The sequence below is a fragment of the Perca fluviatilis genome, chromosome 5, assembly GCF_010015445.1.
Source record: "Perca fluviatilis chromosome 5, GENO_Pfluv_1.0, whole genome shotgun sequence".
NCBI classification, from domain to species: domain Eukaryota; kingdom Metazoa; phylum Chordata; class Actinopteri; order Perciformes; family Percidae; genus Perca; species Perca fluviatilis.
Window position 1 is genome coordinate 14,347,232 of NC_053116.1, and position 20,344 is coordinate 14,367,575.

General features: G+C 41.9%; 1 protein-coding gene across 2 annotated transcripts in view; it reads left to right on the plus strand.

Moving 5' to 3' along the window:
- scube3 (signal peptide, CUB domain, EGF-like 3) overlaps positions 1–20,344 on the plus strand; it is a 76,739-nt gene that overhangs the window by 21,430 nt on the left and 34,965 nt on the right. For both annotated transcript variants that reach the window (XM_039801020.1, XM_039801021.1), the window contains exons 3-4: positions 1,004–1,129; positions 9,794–9,928. In XM_039801020.1, the coding sequence (XP_039656954.1) occupies positions 1,004–1,129; positions 9,794–9,928 (261 nt within the window). The remainder of the gene's footprint in view (positions 1–1,003; positions 1,130–9,793; positions 9,929–20,344) is intronic.

Sequence of the window (20,344 nt, forward strand, 5' to 3'; positions counted from 1 at the left end):
GAACTACTCGGACTGATGAACTCTAGAGTAGGTTTGATTTATCGGACTGATGATCAATAATCGCCTTTTATTAAGTATTGGCTATCAGTCAGCCTGCAATGTCAATAATGTCAGTACTAATGTAATGGAGATTCCTTTCTGACGAAGTACATTCACATCAATAAATTATATTTTTCAACTGTATTTCCTTTTTGTTTGTGTTTTGTATATGTATAATGGACATTTCTATACTTAGCTGCAAATTGTCACAAGTGACAACATTCTCTGGGTCTCAGTAGAGGGCTTTTACAATCTGTCAACAATAACATTCCAAAGAGAAAAAGCAATTTCTTGGCATGAAGCTGGACAATTTAAAAAAAAAATTAAATACGGCATAACATCTTGGCTATCAGTGGCCTATTAGGCTTTAAAAACCAAAGTTTAAGTGAAGCTCTGGCATATACCCAAGTTACATCAGTAACAGGTGAACCAACTAATTAGCACAGCTGTTTCCTCGTCCCTGTTTACCTCATAAGACCTCTTTTGAAAGTAGAGATGGAACAAAATAGATCATTTTATTTCTCTGTATTGTACCAAACAGCCTAATTGCTCTCACAGATTTAAAAAGGAATATTTTTTTGACATTTTGGGAAACATGCTTATTTGCTTTCTTGCTGAGATTAAAGAGCATATCAATTCCCTTTGAGATATACAATGTTAATTAGCAAGCTTTAGAGGTCATGGTAAGTGGAATTTGTTATTTTTGGACTGAGCCTAGCTGTTTCCAGTCTTTATACTAAGCTAAGCTAACTGGCTGAAGCTTCATATTCAATGGACAGATATGAGAGAGGTATTGATCTGATCCTCTCATCTAACTCCTGGCTGGAAAGCGAATAAGCATATTTCCCAAAATGACAAACTGTTCCTTTAAGGCTGTTCCTACATTATAGCTCCTAAATTAATCTTGATTACTTCTAGTTTTGAAGGACCTGCTCTCATATGCTTGTGTATCTTCTCTCTGCAGATGTTGACGAGTGTGCAACTGAATACAACGGTGGCTGCGTCCATGAGTGCATCAACATCCCAGGAAATTACAGGTGCACATGCTATGATGGCTTCCGCTTGGCACATGATGGGCACAATTGTCTAGGTGAGTGTGTGGCGTGTGATGTGGGGGAGTGTGTGTGCAATTACCTCACAACGTGTGTGTGTTTGTGTGAGTGCTAAACTGATTTTATTTCCCTACAGTACATTTTCTGCAGATGACTTAATTATGCAGGAAAATGTTATATAAGGGGCTTTTGTCAGGCGAACCCATACATTATACTGTATGTGTCATATTACAAACTCAGCCTGACATTACCCATGTGGTTGCATAAATTCTTCTCTCTGCATGTCTAATGTCACATCATGAATGGTAATATATGCTTCAGGGCTGAATTGAGCTCTTATTAGACTGCTCCATCAGATATGAGCCATTTCCTCATTTTACATTGCAGGTAGTCTCCAAATGTGTTTTCACAAAAGTAAAAAAAGAGACCTTTTATTAATAAGTCTGACGAAAAGGGGTGAATTTATGAAGAGCTCGATTCCGAGCTGAGAGCTCTGAGTTAGCCGGCAGCCGACCGTACTTTCCCATGGTTTAATATTTCAACAGTGTGCCATTCATATTAACCTCACAGAGAACATATTACACTTTAGAAGGTTATGAAATGAAGGGGAAAAAACACTGATCTTCCTGCTGTTGGCAGCTGCTAAATATAGACATCATCCCCTCCATTCTGTCCTTCTGGCTTGCTCCTTCTCCCCCATTCACCCATCCTACATTCCTTTGTCTTGTTTTGATACCTCCAAGTCTCAGACCCCGCTGCTCCTCAGAAATCATCTCCCTCTTGGTAACGAACTTAGCATGATGCATTTCACTTGATATTTAAAGTTGACTAACCCTTTGTAGCTGCTGTGAGCTTGTTGCAGATGAAAATAAAGGGTGACTTGCTACAGAGGATTTCATATTCAGGTGAAGTGATGACAGAAAACCTTATCAGCACTTAACAGTGATTCACTGCCAAGGAGCTTTTGCATGCGGGCACACGAGGCAACACACTCATATCAATTTACTTGATGAAGTGCATGCAATGCTGGGATTAAGGTGGAATGGAAAACACTTGTATCTTTAGATCGATAATAAACCTGCCCTGACTTGTCGATGCTCTCATGTCTCAGATTCTCACTTTCTCTCACTCTTACTGTATTTGTCTATTTCGCTTCTTCCCTCACTTTCTACCTCTTCCTCACTCATGCACTTGTATATACTATTTTCCAAGCCATTTAGCAACGGCTTTCAGTTGTGCGTGGATCATTTGCTTTGCTGTGGATCAGCTCCTGCCTTGCATGCAGGTGTGTAATTGCAATAAATGGTTGTGTGGCTGCTGCTGTTGCATCAAACAGAGTTGCATCCATCGATCCCTTTGATATAATTTGTCATAGTGAAACACACACGATCAAACACGGAGAGAGCTTTCCACGTTTTTTCTTCTTCTTCTGCCATGTTTTATTTTTCCCAGCAAATGACCTGTATGCAAGACTTCTTGGTTGAGATCTGACTCAAAAATTCTCCCTTTTTCCTTTGAGGATATTGATCCAATTATTGTTAGATTAAAAAAAAAAAACATTTACTCATTTAAGCATAGCAAACAGGGCAGAAATATTCACAGAATGGTGTAGCTGTCAAGGACAAATCCAACTCTTGCCTTGAGACCTGAAAGGACACTAAAGACTTCTTTTCTCGAGAATTTAACTCATTCTAATGCCTCCGCTCTGCTCTGCTAAGGAAATAATCCTCAGCACAAACACAAGAGAGGAGAGGAAGAGGTATAGCCGAGGTTTCACGCTAAGGCCCCAGCTTCCTCTTCCAGGTTTAAGCTCTTTTTTGGCCCCTGAGAAAAGATTAGTCCCCTTGGCCCTGGAGTGGAGAACCTAAGCAGCTGGTTCCCAGACGAGGTCAGACCCTCAGAGCCCTTATAGACCAGATGTGCCCGAGGCTGCACAGGAGGAGACATTCACCTGATCCTCAAAAGTTCCCACTGAGTTTAGAGTCTGAGATCTTTAAGGTGCTTCTCTTTGGATTTACTCCATGTTGTGTCTCCACAAAGCTCCCGTGATTTTTGTATTATTTTCGTCTGCTTTTCACGGTTACAGTGCTGTTTAAACTCTCAGTAGTGTGTGTGTGTGTGTGTGTGTGTGTGTGTGTCAGCATCAGCTCAGGGACAAGCGAGTTAGGCCATTGCATGCTCATCCCTGTCGATGTCTTCTTTGTTTGCTGGCTGCCGCGCGTGCCACACGGCTCCTTGTAATTGGATGTGTTGGCAGCATAGTGACATTGGGCGGTGGCAGAAGGCGGCGGAGCATGAAGCAGAACGCTGCCTAGTGCGCCTCGCCGGGGATGCTCTGGTTTCTGAGGTCTCCTCTGACTGCCCTAAACCCCACAAAGATGTCAGGGAGTCAGCAAGGTGGAAGCAATGCAATATCACAGCACACTGCTCCTGTCTGTGCGGAGTGAGATGTCACTCAATGTATAATTTACCTCACAGGGAGCTATTGTACCCTCTCAAAACTCACACTGAAGAGAGGAAGTGAAGCATATAAGAACTTGATTACATCTTTTATAACTGTCGTGACTATTATCTCGCAGAGGTAAGGGAGGGATGGTATTTAATCACCACACCTCTTTCATGGCAAGGCTGTAAAGGATTTTCAGTCTTAGGAAAAACAGAGGAATCAATGTCAATTTAATCCAAAACACACATCCTCTTTAGAATGAAAACCAGATGCAGCGAGGCTATTAGTTCCCCACTGTAGCACCACCGTCCCCACATTTATGACCTATGTGTTTTAGTTGAGGTCCTACAGAAACCCAAATACCCTCTTATCATTACTAGTTAAACTCTCTAATAGTTTAATACTGTAAGCATCTGAACAAATACTCCCTTTCTTTACAAACACAAATCACATTTCACCTCCATCTGGAACTAAAAGACACAAATAAAGATATGAATAAAAAGTGGAAAGGCAGATAAAACATGGAGAGAGTTTTCTAAGTTGATCTGTCATGTTTTATTTTTTCCTACAATGACTTGAATGCAGGAGGGCAACACGTCTTGGTTAAATAAAATGGAAATGCCACAATCACATGCAGTGACTAACTGGTAGGAACAAAAGCTGACTTGAACACACACATCACACACACACACACACACACACACACACACACACACACACACACACACACACACACACACACACACACACACACACAGACACAGCTTAACAGGCTATGTTCCTTTGATTTCTATTGACCAACATTTGGTTTGTATTGATTCAGCAGTGCTCAATTCCCTGTGCAATCTATAGGGAAATGAATGCCCTTTTACTTTAACCTTCCCCAAAGACGCAACATGATCTATAACACAAAAGCAATGTCATTACAGCTTTGAAATGGGCTTTTGAAGACCAGCTTTGGAGTAGAAGCTAAGAAAAGGTCACATCAGTTAACACTGTTTGGTGTTTTGCTAATGGCTGTAATTGCATAGTGACATTGCTTTTTGTTGTTGTTGTTTTTTTAAGAATGTCCCTCAGAATCTTTTTGATAGAAAAACTTCATCTGTCATCTGCCACAAGGTCTCTTGAGTCATCGCCTGGCTGAGCCTGTATCCCTGCTCTTGTAATCTTTTGGGATCATGTTGCAAGGTCGGCTAATCAAACAGGAGGTTTGAGAATGATGTATTATTGACCAGGTCCTGATGGGAAAAAGTAGTCATCAAAGAGCGTCACGCTGATTTGCCCCACAGCCTTTGCTGCTTTCTTAAATGCATTCCTTTTAACTGCATTGGCCACTCTTCCAAGGCAGTGATGATAACATCCTCACCCTTCACTTGTGCAGAAATGATTTGATTCTAGCCTGGAAGAGGTGCTTTTAACCACTACCTTTAACTCCTGAATTTGTCGGATTGAGTTAGGAAAATGATGATCTGGTTAACCCCGATCCCATCATACCCAGAGGAGTTACAGGATAGTACAGACACTGCTGAGGCTTAGCACTAACCCTCCTCACTGCCCCGCTGCAGATGCAAATACCCCGCTGTCTCACCAGTTAGCAGTCACTTTGCTTTTGTTGTGACATGCATGGATCGAGTTTGGACAAGAGAGTCTCTCCACAATTCAGAGGAGAGGAGCTGGAGTGACGAAGGACAGATTTGAGAATAGTGCATTAGCTGGCTCCTAAAGGGTATATCAACACTCTTTCTCTCTCTCTCTCTCTCTCTGGATTGTTCATTCCCATCCACCATGAAATGAACAATTCCAGCTGAGCCCACTGGCAGGGCTTTGGGGGAAACTCAAGCCTGAGATTGGGTTTAGGGATGTAGCAGACTGGGAGCCGTCAGACGTCGGCGCAGGGCCTCTTGTCTTCTTGGCATAAGGCTGTCCACCCAAACACTTATCCTGGGGTTTTGTTTTTAAAATACTTCCAGACTTGTTTTGGAGGAACAGAGAAATGCCATTTACCATCTTAGCTCATAGTTTTTCATTCAGGAAAGAACTCAGCGAGAGATTGTACGTGGACTCTACTGTAAGCATGTGCTTATTTACCAAAATGGTTACCCGGGAGACGGGCCCAAAGTCGAAAAGTCTGAGTTTAATATAAGCTGAATTAGTTTTGTTTATGTAGATAGCATACAAATCATCTCTACCTGCTAATCTAAGAATGAAACCCTCCAGTAAACAGACATGATTTTATTCCTGTTTGCTTGGCAGATGTGAATCAGTTAGCTCTATTAGACACAGGCAGACAGGAAGTGTTGGAACTAATAAATTGTTCAAAGCTAAATACTGTAAGTGTCTTAATGCATCAACTTCCAGTTTGAAATAGTCACCAACACTTCTTTGATTTAATAGAGTGTGTGTTCTGCAGATGAAAAATCAGGACTTCCTGCAACATATCAATTTATACAACCTCAGCTGACGCGTGTCAGACTGAGGCTGAATGCCGCTAACACAAAGCCAGTTTCAGCGTCTGTGAACTCAGTTGTCCTCTCAGGCCGGGTTGAAATCTGGCGCCTTGGTCACTGTTCATTCAAGTGGGTGAAGAAATGCGCCGTGTCATTGAACTCCAGAAGCAGCAGAGAAAAAGAGGAAATCCTGTTATCCTGTTTAAAATAAGAAAGGATCTTGTTTTAATTGGAGCTAGCTGTGTATGTGCCATTCCTTCCTCACTGACGCTCAGTCAAGCCAAGCTGGTGTCTGTTCATCTACCAGAGCAGCACGTCGGCTCCTGCAGTCCACCAGCTGTTTTGCTGCCTGTCGCCGCACATGGCTCCGATTTGCTGCCTTATTAAAGAATGTGTGCCTCTTCAACTCCTGTAAACGAAATGCCCAAAGAGGCCAGTGTCCGTCCAATCACCTCCTTGTATCTGGTCTGTCTAGACCACAGAGACAGTTTTGTCTGATCTAGACAGAAGCCAAGCAGTGGGATGGATGCATGGACAGCTTTGATGACAGGCAGCGGTAGTTTTTCACTCTCCCCCCGCTGGCAAAAAAAACCTTTGGGTCAGCAATAAATGCCCCCAAAGTCGCTGAATCTTAAAAAAAAGGTGAGCAAAAGAGTTGAGTGTTTCTCCAAAATAAGGGTTCAGGAGTTTCTGTAAGGCAACCACCATGTTTACATGGCTCTAAAGCTCTGCGCAAGGCCAAATGTTATATATACAGCCAAGGCTATCTGAGAAACCAGCGGACATGGCCTCCGCAAACACAACCAATCTCTTAATCTCTCTCCGTTTGAACCTTCCTTTGCCGTAAGTCTCCTCGAGTGAAGCAGGGATAGAGCAGAAACAAGTCTCGTTTTTCAGACGTAAGGCAGCCCTTTTAACTTGATTTAGACGTTTTGTTTTGTTTTTTTTCATTCTCTCAAGAGAATTTTTTAAAAATGTTTTAAGTCTAAATAACATGAGCACTTCTCCTGGCCATGCCAGAACCCCTTTCCGCTTGGAAATATTTGCTTTGGACGCCAGCCTTGCCCAGCACACAACACATGCAATTATGGGAGCTATTTAAACAGGAGAGATCTACTGACAGGGGACGCCTCATTTGGAGGGATGAAGGAATCAGGAAATGAAACCTTCATTGATGCGCCGAGGGTATGGAAAGAGAATTCCCCCAGGCCCTCTAAGGCTGGTTGCATTTCTCATGGGCATTTTGTGCATGCGTCGAGGACTGATGTATTTGAGTTGCCTTTACATTTTTTTGGGGGTTAGTGTATGTGTGTGTGAGAGAGAGAGGGAAAGAGAATTTATGTGTGTGAGAATGTTTTCCCATATGAGTTATGGAGTTTGGGTTTTTGGTGCCTGCTAACAGTTTATCTGTAAAGGTACAGCTGTAGGTTGTTGGCAGCTTCCGTCAGCTCAACGGTCTTCTCTCTGTTGCTGCCACTTTCATGATGGGGACCATGCGGTCAAAACCAAGGCAGCCACACAGTTGAATGAAAGCCTGCCCAGCTATTTCTGAACTGTCCTCCCTTTACTCAGATTTGAAGTCTAAATGTTAACTTTACTGAGCACTTTTTTTTCTGAGTGCACTGATTCACCTGGCTACAGTGTAATGCTTTTCCCAATGACCTCAACTGACATGACACATGAGGAACGAGACAGTTTTGGAGATGGAATGTGAGAGCAGGACAGCAAACTTGGCATGCCGACGAGGGTCATGAGTTCTACCTGCCACTGACCCATTTATCAACACCAGAGTTTTCTGTCTGCCAGGTGCCACTTTGTGAGCACAGTCTCTGTGTGTTTATGTATTTTGTGAATCCACATGCCCCTGCATTTCTTTGTGGAAAAAGAAGAAAGAAGAGCACAGAGTAAATTTTAATTTCTAACTCTGCCGGCCTGAGAATTCCACAGAAAGGAAACTTAATCTTGAGGCCTTCTCAGACTGGACAAATAGACAGTAAATTAGTTTCGCATGACGGTTTTATTAAAAAAAAAGCCTTGTATATACAGCAGATTATTGATGCATCGAGCAGAGGGATGGATAAGGTTCCAGTGTGGAAGTGTGGTAGTGAGGGACAGAGCACAGGTCTCAGGGGGAAGAGTCACCTCCACAGCCACAGTGCAGTCACGCACAGGGGAGGCAGGGGCCGCTAAGCTCTGCAGCATGCCAGACAAACAAGAGCAGCCAAAAAATGACATTGTGCAAAAGCTTACATGTTGAAAATAAACAAAATATATCAAAAGATTCATAGATGTTCCACAGCTCATTTATTTCTTTTGTCGAGTCACTCAGTGAGTTGGAAAAAAAATACTTTTGTGCCATTAGGAGAGAACAGCTGGAAGTGCACAATTCATTATGGGTGGAAATGAAGTCAGCAACTCTCATTTGTGGTCACTTTCTCTTTTTTGCCCCGTGGCAGGACGAGGCCTCAGGCGACACCTTTGTAAATGCTCTGCCTTTGTATGCACTTGAGGTGGATTCACATGGTTGCTTGTTACCGCCCCTGCTCTCCCCTGCTCCCCCCTCATACTCTCTCCTCTTTCCATCTTTACTTTTCCTCTCCCTCCTCCTCACTGCCCTCCCCCCTTCCACCTTCCACCTCCTTCCTCTCTCTCCCTGCATTCCTCCCGTCATGGGGCTGACAGACACTCATCATCAGCAGGTACTCTGGCCCAGGTGGATCAGGTTTCCCACTTGCCAGGAGATTGTGCTGCATGTGCATTTTTATGGCTTAGTGCTGCACAGTTGGAGGTTTCCAGTGCAACTCTGTGTGCTGCCATGTCAGATAACCATTAAGACGGACACAACCTCCTCAAACAGCTTAAGACAAGCTCCCTCTGACTTTTCATAATATCCAAACACTTTTTTTTTGTGTCTTGTGTTTTTACTTTTGTATGACATTTGCACTCACAGTACATCCTTTGTGGTTGTTGTGCCTATTTAATTATGGAAGGGAGTAATTTCTAAAACATTTTCAAATGAGAAATACATTTTAAATTCTTTAATTTATACCATTGAACCTGAAATGTTTTCAGTCAAATAATAGTAGAGCCTTTTTTTATGTTCTATTTCAAACAGCAGGTTTTTGGGAATTATATCATCATATGTTGTGGTGGACTAAGTTTATTTACCAAAGTACTGTACTTGAGTACAAATTTGAGGTACCTATTTCTATTTCACTATGCTACGCATATACTTCTACTCCACTACATTGTCAGCCAAAAATATGTACTTCATATGTACTTTTACTCCACTAAATTTTACATTTAAACATATATTTAACTTATAACTTAAAATATGATGCATTTTTATAGATTAAGCTATCAAACATTATATAAAGTAGTTAAAACTTGCTCCACCTTAACCAACTACAATGGTAAACTTCTGCTTACATGCTTACTGCTTAATGCACCGCTAATAATAATTCAATAATATAGATATAAGATATAATAGTGTAATACTCACTAAAGGGCAATTTTTCTGAATTGTGAGTACTTTTGCTTTTGATACAAAATACTGCCTTAAAATACAAAACATTTACGCTCTTTCAGAAGTACTGTCGGTTCAATCACGTTTGCTCTAATAATACTTCTAAATGGATACTATATGTGTGTGTTCCTATTATCTCTGATGATGATTTACAGCAAATTGTCCAAAAAACAGGTCACGATTTGATTCCAGACAACCTTCAGACAAACGGTAATCGGTGTAGTATTTGTTCTGTCTTGAAGTGATCTCATTAATTTTGTTTTGTGCGTCTGTCTCCTGGCAGATGTGGATGAGTGCTCAGAAGGCAACGGCGGATGTCAGCAGATTTGTGTCAACATGATGGGCAGCTATGAGTGCCGCTGCAGAGAAGGATTCCTCCTGAGTGACAACCAGCATACCTGTATCCAAAGACCTAAAGGTTAATCATATACACACACACACACACACACACACACACACACACACACACACACACACACACACACACACACACACACACACACACACACACACACATTGATGATTTGTGGAAAACAGCAGGACATGTTGGTGCATTTGACTGAAGGTTGGATATTGCTTTATGTGGTGAAAGCTCATTATTTAATACAACATTTGGATGATGATGCAGTTGAATCTTTATGTAACATGCAAATGTTCAGGCTCATGCTCATGCATTTTTGAGTAATGTGATGAGTTGTGCCCTAACAGGCCTAAATGAAAGGTGAGCAAAGGTAGGTGTCTCCAGTCTGAGGTGGGGGGGGGGGGAGAAGACAAACAAGGATAAATCTCTTTTTGTTTTCCTCCCACTCTTTCAAATTGGACCAATCTAGTGCTTGGCAGCATTTGAAGGTATCAGTGGTATGAGAGTGGCCTTCGGGGAACTGCGAGCAGAGAAAACAATTAAAGGTGTAGCCTGGGGCAGACACACCTCTTGTTTATAGAGCATTCCTGTGGGATGGAGACGTGACAGGAGAAGGTACAGAGCCAACCTGCTATGAGGCTTACTCATCCAACACAGGAGCACTGCCGACATGCATACTGTACATTTATAACGTCATTGAATTTAAAGCAACGCAAGCTGTCAGGCACATATCTCTATTATGCATATTGTTTTGTAGCTGACAACGTAGAATTTTACAAGTCTATGAAACAACAGCACAGTGGTTGTAGTTTGTAACAAATCCACTCTAGTTTGTTAAATCGCATATTTTATGTCATAAAAATAGATCAGTTACTCAGCACTGCCAGATTATTTTGCTGCTCTGGAGTTGCCGTATGCATTGCTAAATTGTGGGATGGTAAGAACAAAACCTGCTGAGTTACAATGTGCTGGTTTTAGTCTGTTTGACTTGGATTGTTGTACATTGTTTAAGTTTCAGCCTTTCCATTCCTAGTGCCAAAGATATTTTTGACCATTCACAAGTTATTTACCTGATGAATCGTATTATCATCATGCACAGACTAAATGCCAACCTACAATTACAACAATACTACAGAATACTACATTAATGATACTACAGAGTACTTTTCCATTTTTCAAAGGAGGATAAAACCATTTCTGGACTTATTTGTTAAAACTATGTCCAAGAGTCAGGCCTCTTGGTGGACGTTTCCCCTGGCAACTGTTGACTGACAGCTGAGAGCTGGCGTTGCTAGGAGACGCACTGTCAATTTCCAGGGTGAGCTACTGACTGGAGCCAAGGGGCAACCTCCCGTGCTGAGCAATGAAACCTATGCAGAAGTGCCAAAAACATTGAGTGGCCACTTGAAGCTTGCTCCAGAAGTGAGTCAATTTCCATAGACCCCCATGTTATAAATGCCCAACTTTACAGCAGAATTAAACATGTTAACAGCCTGGTACAAAAACCTTTTTTTGTCTCTAACTGTCAAGATGGCACTGGCGGGAGCCGCCCACTATGAGCTTCATTTGGGCTCTTCAGAAACAAATGGGTGACATCACGGACAAGCTGTCCATATTTTTAACAGTCTATAACCAGAGCGTGTCAACATTCTAGAAATGATGATACCAGACGTTTCCCATTTTTTAACAAAGCCCACATAGCGTTAGCAATCTGTTAGCTAACTGTAAGCAATTTAAGCGGTCTGTCCCTTTTTATAGCATTAAACAAACAAGCTAGGCTAACTAGCTGCCATTTGGAAAGCATAAGCTACTGTAGTGGGCCTAGCTTGCTAAGGTAAGCATTGTATCCTCACTAGTTGTTACTTTTCGCCCATGTTATTTCACTCCTGGCTGTTCAGGCTTCCTGTTTTTGCTTTGTCGCGCGCCGCACAAAAAAAAGTGGAGTGGTGCGCACCCTCTGGACGCATTCAAAATCCTGGCACGCCAGCGAGATCTATGTCATTTTGACATCACATTGGCGCAAGCTCAGATGCGGCGACTGTAAAACGACCTTTAGTGTTAGCTGTCTCTATTTGTGGTTATAGCACAGATGAAACGGATGTTTCTTTAACCTCCATACATTGAATCAGTCAATGAATTTTATTTATATAGTCCAATATAACAATTCACCAAAAATTCACTCCCCCTGCAAACACTGCAGAACAATAAATAAAACGTAATTCTTTTCTTTTTGGTAATTACAATTTTGACCAAATAAGTAAAAACAGATAGGCTATCACTGATTTCTTAGCAAATATGAATTTTAATTTCAGTTGGATTGTAAAATTAGACACATTTTGCTGCTGTTTTTTATTTATTTAGTTTTTTAGGTCATCGAGATTTTGATTCCAACATACAGATATCCTTGTTTTTTTCCCCTCTGTGCCGTTATGTGTTGTGCTGTTGCTCTGCGTGTTTGACACACTGCATGTTGCAAAGCGTTTCCTGCCTCTGTTCTTTGTTCGGTAGATTTCTCCATAGATTAGAAAAGCAACATCAGAGAAAATGAACAGCTGTTATCACTATCACAAAACACATTTATTCAAGAAGTAATTATCCAGCTGTCTACAGATTCCTTGGCTCCGCCAGTTCATGCCGGGACTGTGTCGTGGACCTTTTGGTTCCTGAGGTTTGCAGCATTTGTCGTTCAAAAAGCCCTGACAGCATGTACAGCAGGCTCCGAGTGGCTCTTCATCTCTGCCCATCTCTTTTCTATGATAACTGCTCGTGCTGGGAGTCATTAGACTGTGATGTTCCTACGTCCCCTGGATGGTGTACCGAGGATCTTGGAAGTCTGGTTTATGAGATCAGTCTGGCCTAGTAAACTGTCAATGTTTACATTTCATAAACGCAGTGTTATTTGAGTGGAGTGAAAAGCTGGATCATGTGTTTCAAAGCACTACTACTATTTCTGTCAGAAGCAGACTGTGAGCACCGGTCCAGTCTCGCCAAGCTCCCCCTGTCTCACCTCTTTTTGTTAATCTTCCATTTTCATATTCAATTTGTCTTTATTGCTTCCAGATGAGACACATTTGGATCAAGAGATTAAAGCTGCCATAAATCTACAAACTTCCTTCACTCATCAGATAGCCGCTCTGTCATTGTTTCATTATTTTCGAAAGACTAACAGACAGAACAACTACTCATCTGCTTATTATTACTGCTCTATTACAACAGTGTGTGTCTGAGGGAAAATGGAAGTAGTGAGGAAGTGGCCTGTTAAGTTATTGGACAATAACCCTGTAGAAGTGCTGCAAATATCACTTTCCTTGCTTACTGAACATTTTCTTTATTATTTTTATAATTAAGTGGCTCACAGGGGGGGTGGATCATTGAGAAAATTAAAACTGATCTAATCGCCCAGCCAAGTCGGATTAAATGCAACCCTCCATCCATTCTGCAAAAGTCCTCTTAAAGAGCAAAGCCTGGGGTGCAGTTTGCTCATGAGCTTTATTGTTCTCATTAAAAAGACATCAGCTTTCCATTTCTTTCATTAATGGGTCAGGTGTTCCCTGGGCAACTTCTGCGAGTCTTTCTGTGGACAGTGGAGAGCTGGTCACTGCAGTGTATGTCGATAACAGTCTGTTTCCCCTGCTGGTAGGAAGCCCTTGTTAGCAGTGAGCCTGTGCCAATTAGGCAGCAGGGGTCTGCCAGCCTCTCAGCTAATGACAAGGCTGCTGCCGGCCTGTCTCTTATTAGACCTGCCCCTGCCCCCCTGAGCAGGAATAACTCCGGCCAAATGAAGGCTCCATCGTCTAGCTGGCCAAAATGTAACAGTTCATTTATTCTCCCCAAACATTCTCCCCGTCAAGAAATAAAGCCTTTTGAAGGCCAGCCAAGGTGCTCAGTGGTTGATTGGAATGCCATTTAGGTCAAGAAGGGTTCCAGCGCTTTACGTTTGATATATTCTCTCTTCTATATAGGAGGATAACAGCGACATACTATATGTGCGTGAGACGGGATCCAACGTTGGAATTCTGAAATTTTAGGCTTAGTCAACCCACACATCCATAATTTTAGTCCTGTACATTTTTTAATATCCGGGAGGGCAATTAGTTTAAGTGTGCACTGATGGGCTGTGTGTGTGTAAGTCACATACTGTATAGTAACTTGTGTTTTCAGTCATATTGTCTTCAGCTCAAAATACACATAATATGACCTTGAAATTTGAATCTTCAGCCAAGTTGAAGTGAAATGAGAGATGCAGCTTTCAACAAGAAGTTGAGTCCTCTCGATCAAACTTCCTGTCACTCTGCCACTCAATATGGCATAAGTATGGCTGGCATTGTTTGGAAAGCTGTTGAATAGCAGCAAGGAGTCCAAAATGTCACACCAGCATGATGGTATTAGAGTGTTTGAAGCTCATTGCAGGGATAACTTTGATTACATAAGCCCCCGGGGTTTTACTCTCACCTTTTACTGCTAGGAGAAAGCTGTTGATCGGCCACTGCACGATTTGAACACAATGTTACATTTGATGTTCAAATCATGATCACCAAAACAACATTTACTTATTTTACTACTATTAAAAATAATACAACAATTCCCTCCGTTGCCTTTTAATTAGTCACCTGACTGTGGATACAAGCATTGCTCTTTTTCTCTATAGTAGGCCTTGTCTTTCCAGGAAATGTTTACTTTGTCAATGAAATCCTCTTCCTGTGTTTACAACTTTCATTAGCTTCCCAAAGGGATTGTTACCCCTTGTGCAGCCAATCTGTTTTCTCTTTTTTTTTTTTTTTTTTTTTTTTTTTTTTTTTTTTTTTTTTTTTTTTTTTTTTTTTTTTCAAATTCAAATATGAACATAATGGACATGATGGACATAATCATACATACGCACAGGCACACAACTCAGTCATTTAATCCTGCCTTAGGCACAATTTCACACTTTCTGTTATGACATTTAGATATAGACAGTGGCATGTTGACTTCAGGATATGTGTTTTCTGTGCTGGCCAGAAGCGCAGCAGTGCAAGGAATTTTCCAATAAATGTGATCAAGTCCATAATAAATGTTTGCATCATATTCTCAGTTAGTTTTGCTTTCCAGCCATCACATTCCTCCTGTATGAAATAAGGCACAGGGTCATTGAACCCTGTTTTATTGATGTTTTGTTCTAATAGTAAACGGATAAAATGACCTCCTTTCTTAGAATGTAATATCCATTTAGCAGACTGTTTGCACATTTTAATTACATGAAGTAATGCTCTGCTAAAGGGCCTGTTTCCATCAGTCCAATTATGCAATGTTTAATACTTAACAATCAAATATATAACTATTTGTATTTCCAAAAAGACACTTTATACGTTTTTATGCATGTTTATGTCTTGTGCTGTGTGGATGTCCCACTGTGCAGAAGCCGACACTGTTCTTACACGTTGGTTTCTCAGCAGGCCTGCCTGCCTGTCTGTGCATTGGCCACAGAACTGTTTTTACAAGTGTAGAAGTCGCTGCTCCATTGCTCTGCAGCCCAACCGTATAACCAGGCTCTTTTCCTATTCTAGGGAAGTGGAGCGAAGGGAACGCCTCGTGCTCACATTGCTACCTATTAAGTCTCTCCCGTTGGTCCAACAGCAGAGACAAAGACATACGGGACACTTTTCCTGTCCCTCTTGTCTTTCTCTGTCCACCCCTCATTTGTTCTGCTCTTAGTCTCGGGTCTTTTTCCTACATCATCTTCCTTCTTTGTCTAGAATCTACAAAGCCCCATGCCGTGTCCCCCTACCCCTTTCTCCCTCACCCTTGAACAAATATACATCAGTGGCTTGGGCTTTAGTAAATGTTGGCTGCCTTGCCACTGAATTCTCCATACCTCATTTGAGATGGGCATCCCTTTTGCTCGTGGGTTTATCGAAGGCCATCTATAAGCTGGCCAGCCCAGCGTGCTGCTGCGGACTGCCTGAGTGCCAGTGGGGTTTTTCCACTAACACTTGGCTGTCATGGCTTTAACCAGAGGGCCAGACTGAGCTCTGCAGAGACAGATGCCTTCTGCAGCAGCCTGTGCCTTTTGATTTTGGAAAGAATGCGTCTCTGTAATAACATACTGTATCTTATATCTTTTGTATGTCTTAAAGAAAGCTCTGCTGCTGTGTTGTCTGTTGCGTTCTGTTAGGAGGATGCCCAGCTCCTTTGGGACTACAGTGAGGTGACCTTGATAGAATGAGAGGAGGAGTGAAGGCGAGAGTGGCACGTCCCCAGCAGGTGCTGCACAACTGTCTGAGACACAGATGGGCAGACGCACACAAATTCGCTTGCAACCTGCATACATTATGCAAATACACGTGTGTCAATGCATACACATGCATTAATGCAAGTTTCCTACTGTATCTGTTTTACCTTTGTGTGTGTGTGTGTGTGTGTGTGTGTGTGTGTGTGTGTGTGTGTGTGTGTGTGTGTGTGTGTGTGTGTGTGTGTGTGTGTGTGTGTGTGTGTGTGTGTGTGATTAAGGTTAGAATTAGTTCAGTGGCTCCTCTCTGAGAAAAGGGAGTGAAATGAGTCCTTCTCCAACAAGTCCTGGGGGAAGCGGAGAAAATCAGTGTTCGCACAACAGACCAAACGGTAGCTCTTGGGTAGATCTCTGCTCTCTATGAACGGAGTCGATGAGCAAGAGTGAGTTACTTGACCGGCTCTGTCTGACCATCTGTGTCGCAGCTCAGCTCAACTCAATCCAGTTCAGCTCCTTTCCCATTCTCCTTTTCATGCGCTGACATTTTTATCCTCCTATTAAAACTTTTAAGGGCCCATTATCTAAGAGGAAGGAATGTTGCTTTAATAGTGTGGTGGCTCCATGCTTAGGCCCCTTCTTTTCAGTTTGTAACCAACCAACACTAGCTAGCTGCTTAATGTCCTCCAGCCAGCGTTGAGAAAAGAGGGGACCGTCTTCCCTCTGAGACGTATGACAGCAGTTCAGCACGGACCAGGAGCCTTCTTTTCACTGCCCTAAGCACTCAGAGCAGACTATAAACCCTTGGCATGCCTTGCACTACTTCAGCCCCATTGTTTCTGTCTCTCCACTACATGGTTCTCAGGTTTAAGAGAGCTTGCAGCGCTCTGGTGAAGAACTTGTGGCCTCCTTCGATCTTTTGTTTGAGGATCTTGTTCGTCAGCATCTTAGCTGGAGCACCCATGTTAACTTTTGCACAGTCCCATATGTGATGTAAAAACTCATAGCCTGCTGTTAAAAGTTTACTGTTGTTTTGTTTCTTGGTAGGGAGGTTTTAGCTCAGAAGGACAGTCATACAGGGCCTGAAGCTCCTGTGTCCATGATACAGATGTTTCACTGTGTCAGAAAATGTGTTTTCAGTTGAGTTCTTTTGCAGTTAAGTGAAGTAAAAGCTAGTCTGGTTCTGAGAGAGCGATAGTTTAAATTGCCAGCCACTGGCTGAGATTGTGATTTGAGCTCCAGTCAATCTCTCCACACAGCTATTCATTTAGACTTGCCCACAGGAGTCGCCATCATCAGTAAAGTACCTTTTCTTCTTTTGCTGTTGTCCTGGGTTCTCATTTCTAAAACTGTGCGTAGGATCCTTACTAAAAGTGTACGTACGCCCAAAAGCCAAAAATGGCGTATGCCAAAAAAATTCTGATTTATAAAACCATGCGTACGCACATCTGTAAGCAATGTTCCCATTATAAATCACAGATTACCCACAAGTGTGCGTACGTGAATCAGCCTTTTATCCCGCCCTCTATACGCCCATTTTTTTTACCATAAATAGTCAATGCAAAGCACCTCATGAATGCTGATCAGTATGTTAATGACCCTGGCAGTTGTTCTTTGGTCGCTGAATCATGACTGGCGGAGAAAAAGCTAAAAACTTCTCAGACGTAAAGGAATTGCTGCAAATTGAATTATAATTTCGGCCTGTTCTTGCACAGTATAGGGAAACTTGATGTATAGACTACCTATACAGTATTAATAATACCGTCCAAAACGGCAGGCATTACGGCACTCGGGGACAGCTTCGATATACCAGACCTAGATTTAACAGAACTATATATTATATCCAAACAAGCCTTAGTGATAAAGTTGAATATTATATGTAATATTTATACAAAAATATCACTTAGCTACCTGCCATTTCCTTCTGGAAACAGCCGGTTGCCCACAGAGTGGCGAGGACCTGTATTTGGACCCGGATGGCACAGTTCCGGCGCGTTGCCTTCTCTACTGGACCCAGTTCAGTACATAGATCCAAGAGCACAGCTTTAGGGAATTTAAATTGGCAAATTATCATTGTCATGGTCCCTGAATTCTTTGTCTCTTCTGATTCTTCCATTGGTGTAGTCCTCCTGCACGGCCAGCAGTGTCATCATGCAGCATTACGCACGGGTTCACCGCAGTATTTATATGTTTACAACAATTAGAGTAATTGATAACACCTTACCGAAATCACAGCATTAATTAGTGGTATCCCTCATATACAATTTGAAGACGAAAGAAAGTGTAATAGGTGTTAGAATAATTTATATTATCAAAGGATAGACGGAACCACTGAAGTTATATGAAAGTTTTATTTACTTGCAAGTATGGTCAGTTTACAGCACTCACAGCATAAGTACAGAAAGTGACTGATGAATAAGCTTTCTACAACAGCTTTTGTAATACAACGTAGAATGTGATAAAACTCTATAGTCATAATAAAGAGTCAATGTCGTCAGTTATCTCAGTCAAGGAGCGCCTGTTCTTTCCTCACCACACACTGTGCTCCAGAGAAGGACAGACAGTGGCTCCCAGACAGCAGCAACAGTGTTTTGTTATAATGCAAACAGTTTTAATACTAATCAGAGAAAAAGTATGTATCATAATTTTTTTGACAATAGGCAAACACACTTTTCTTCATGCAGGTTTTGTCACCGACAGTATTAAAGTTCGGACTGATAACGAGAACATTAAGTGTAACGATTGTGCGAGAGCTTAACAGCTGTATTTCCAGACTTTGACATTTGATGATATATGCACAGTATTAAAGACATATATTTAGTTATTTAGGCTTCACTGTGCTCTGCTGTTATCTAATGGTAGGGTATTTGATGCTATCCTGTATTCCATGCAGTTTGGATTATCTCCTCCTTCTGCGCTCCTAGCGGACAATGTGACGGTGAGACAGCTAAATATTAAGAACAAATTTTTATTTGAGATTTGAGTTGGAGGTGTTTATGGAACAATTATCACTCAGTACAAGTGCAAGTAGCACTGCTGGATTTAATCTTCATGATAACGTGGATGATATAGAGTGAAAAAATTTGCATGAGGCATCAATACTTGAAAATATTAAGAGTAATCATTATTCCCGCATTTACTTTCTGCAGTCTGACTTCAGTTCACCACCTCACCATCTGTGTCCCCAATTCCCATTGTCTCCAAAATGTGCGTACGCATGGGTCGAGTTTGCGTGGAGTACCGCACATTCTCCCGTCAAGTACGCACATTTTCAGCCCCGTTTTGTGCGTACGCCACGTTTATAAATGAGACCCCTGACCTGCTGGTTTTCAGAAAGGTGGCTGTGATGTGACCTGCACTTAATGCAATGTCCTGCGGGCGCTTGCAGCAGATCTCACATATTAAGTTGAAGTTCCACTGACTCAGTGACAGACACAAATTGATTCTACTTCAAGAGATCGAAAAATAATTTACTGTGGTCTCTTTATCCCCAAGGATAATGCTTTCCTTAGGAAAGAATAGGAAAAGTAAGCACTGGAAATTTAGTGTGCTCAACAAGATCTTAGATGGTCACATATTGAGTGCTACCAAAATAAGTCTTGTCCGCCCTCGTGCCATGGCAATCCTTTTAGTCCTGGTTAATTTAGAATTTGTATTTGAATGAAAATTGTGCTGAGAGTTTAACCGTCTGGAGCATACAAAATAGAATGAATCTCATTCTATTTCTATGGTCTGGAGTATATACATGAGCTATGTCCCAATTCAGGGGCTGCAGCCTTCGGATGCTGCACTCGTAGATTGTGTCACACCAGCGCGAGGAAGGCTGTCCAATTTCATTTACTTTCAAAGGCTCCTTCAAATGCAATCAACTAATGCGGCCTCCTTTTACAGAATTCGGATGATCCAAATGTTGTATCCTTCGCAGCCCCAGGATTCCTATCATTCATTTGGGCATTCAGGCAGAACCACAGGCAAACACAAACGGCCAAGAACCAATATTTCTTTTTTTGAATTTTCGCCTGCTATTTCATAATTAAATTCACTTCTGAGAATGTTTTAGGCATGTAGATGTCAATTATAGGCAGCGTTATGAAAATGTATGGCAAATTTAAAAATTTGCTAGAAATTTTCTTTAGTGGGGTGGCCTCTAGCTCAACCAGTAAGAGCGTTCGCCCCATGTTGGCTGAGTCCTGCAGCGGTGCAGGTTCGAATCTGACCTGCTGCCCTTTGCTGCGTGTCATCCCCCATCTCTCTCCCCCTTTCATGTCTCT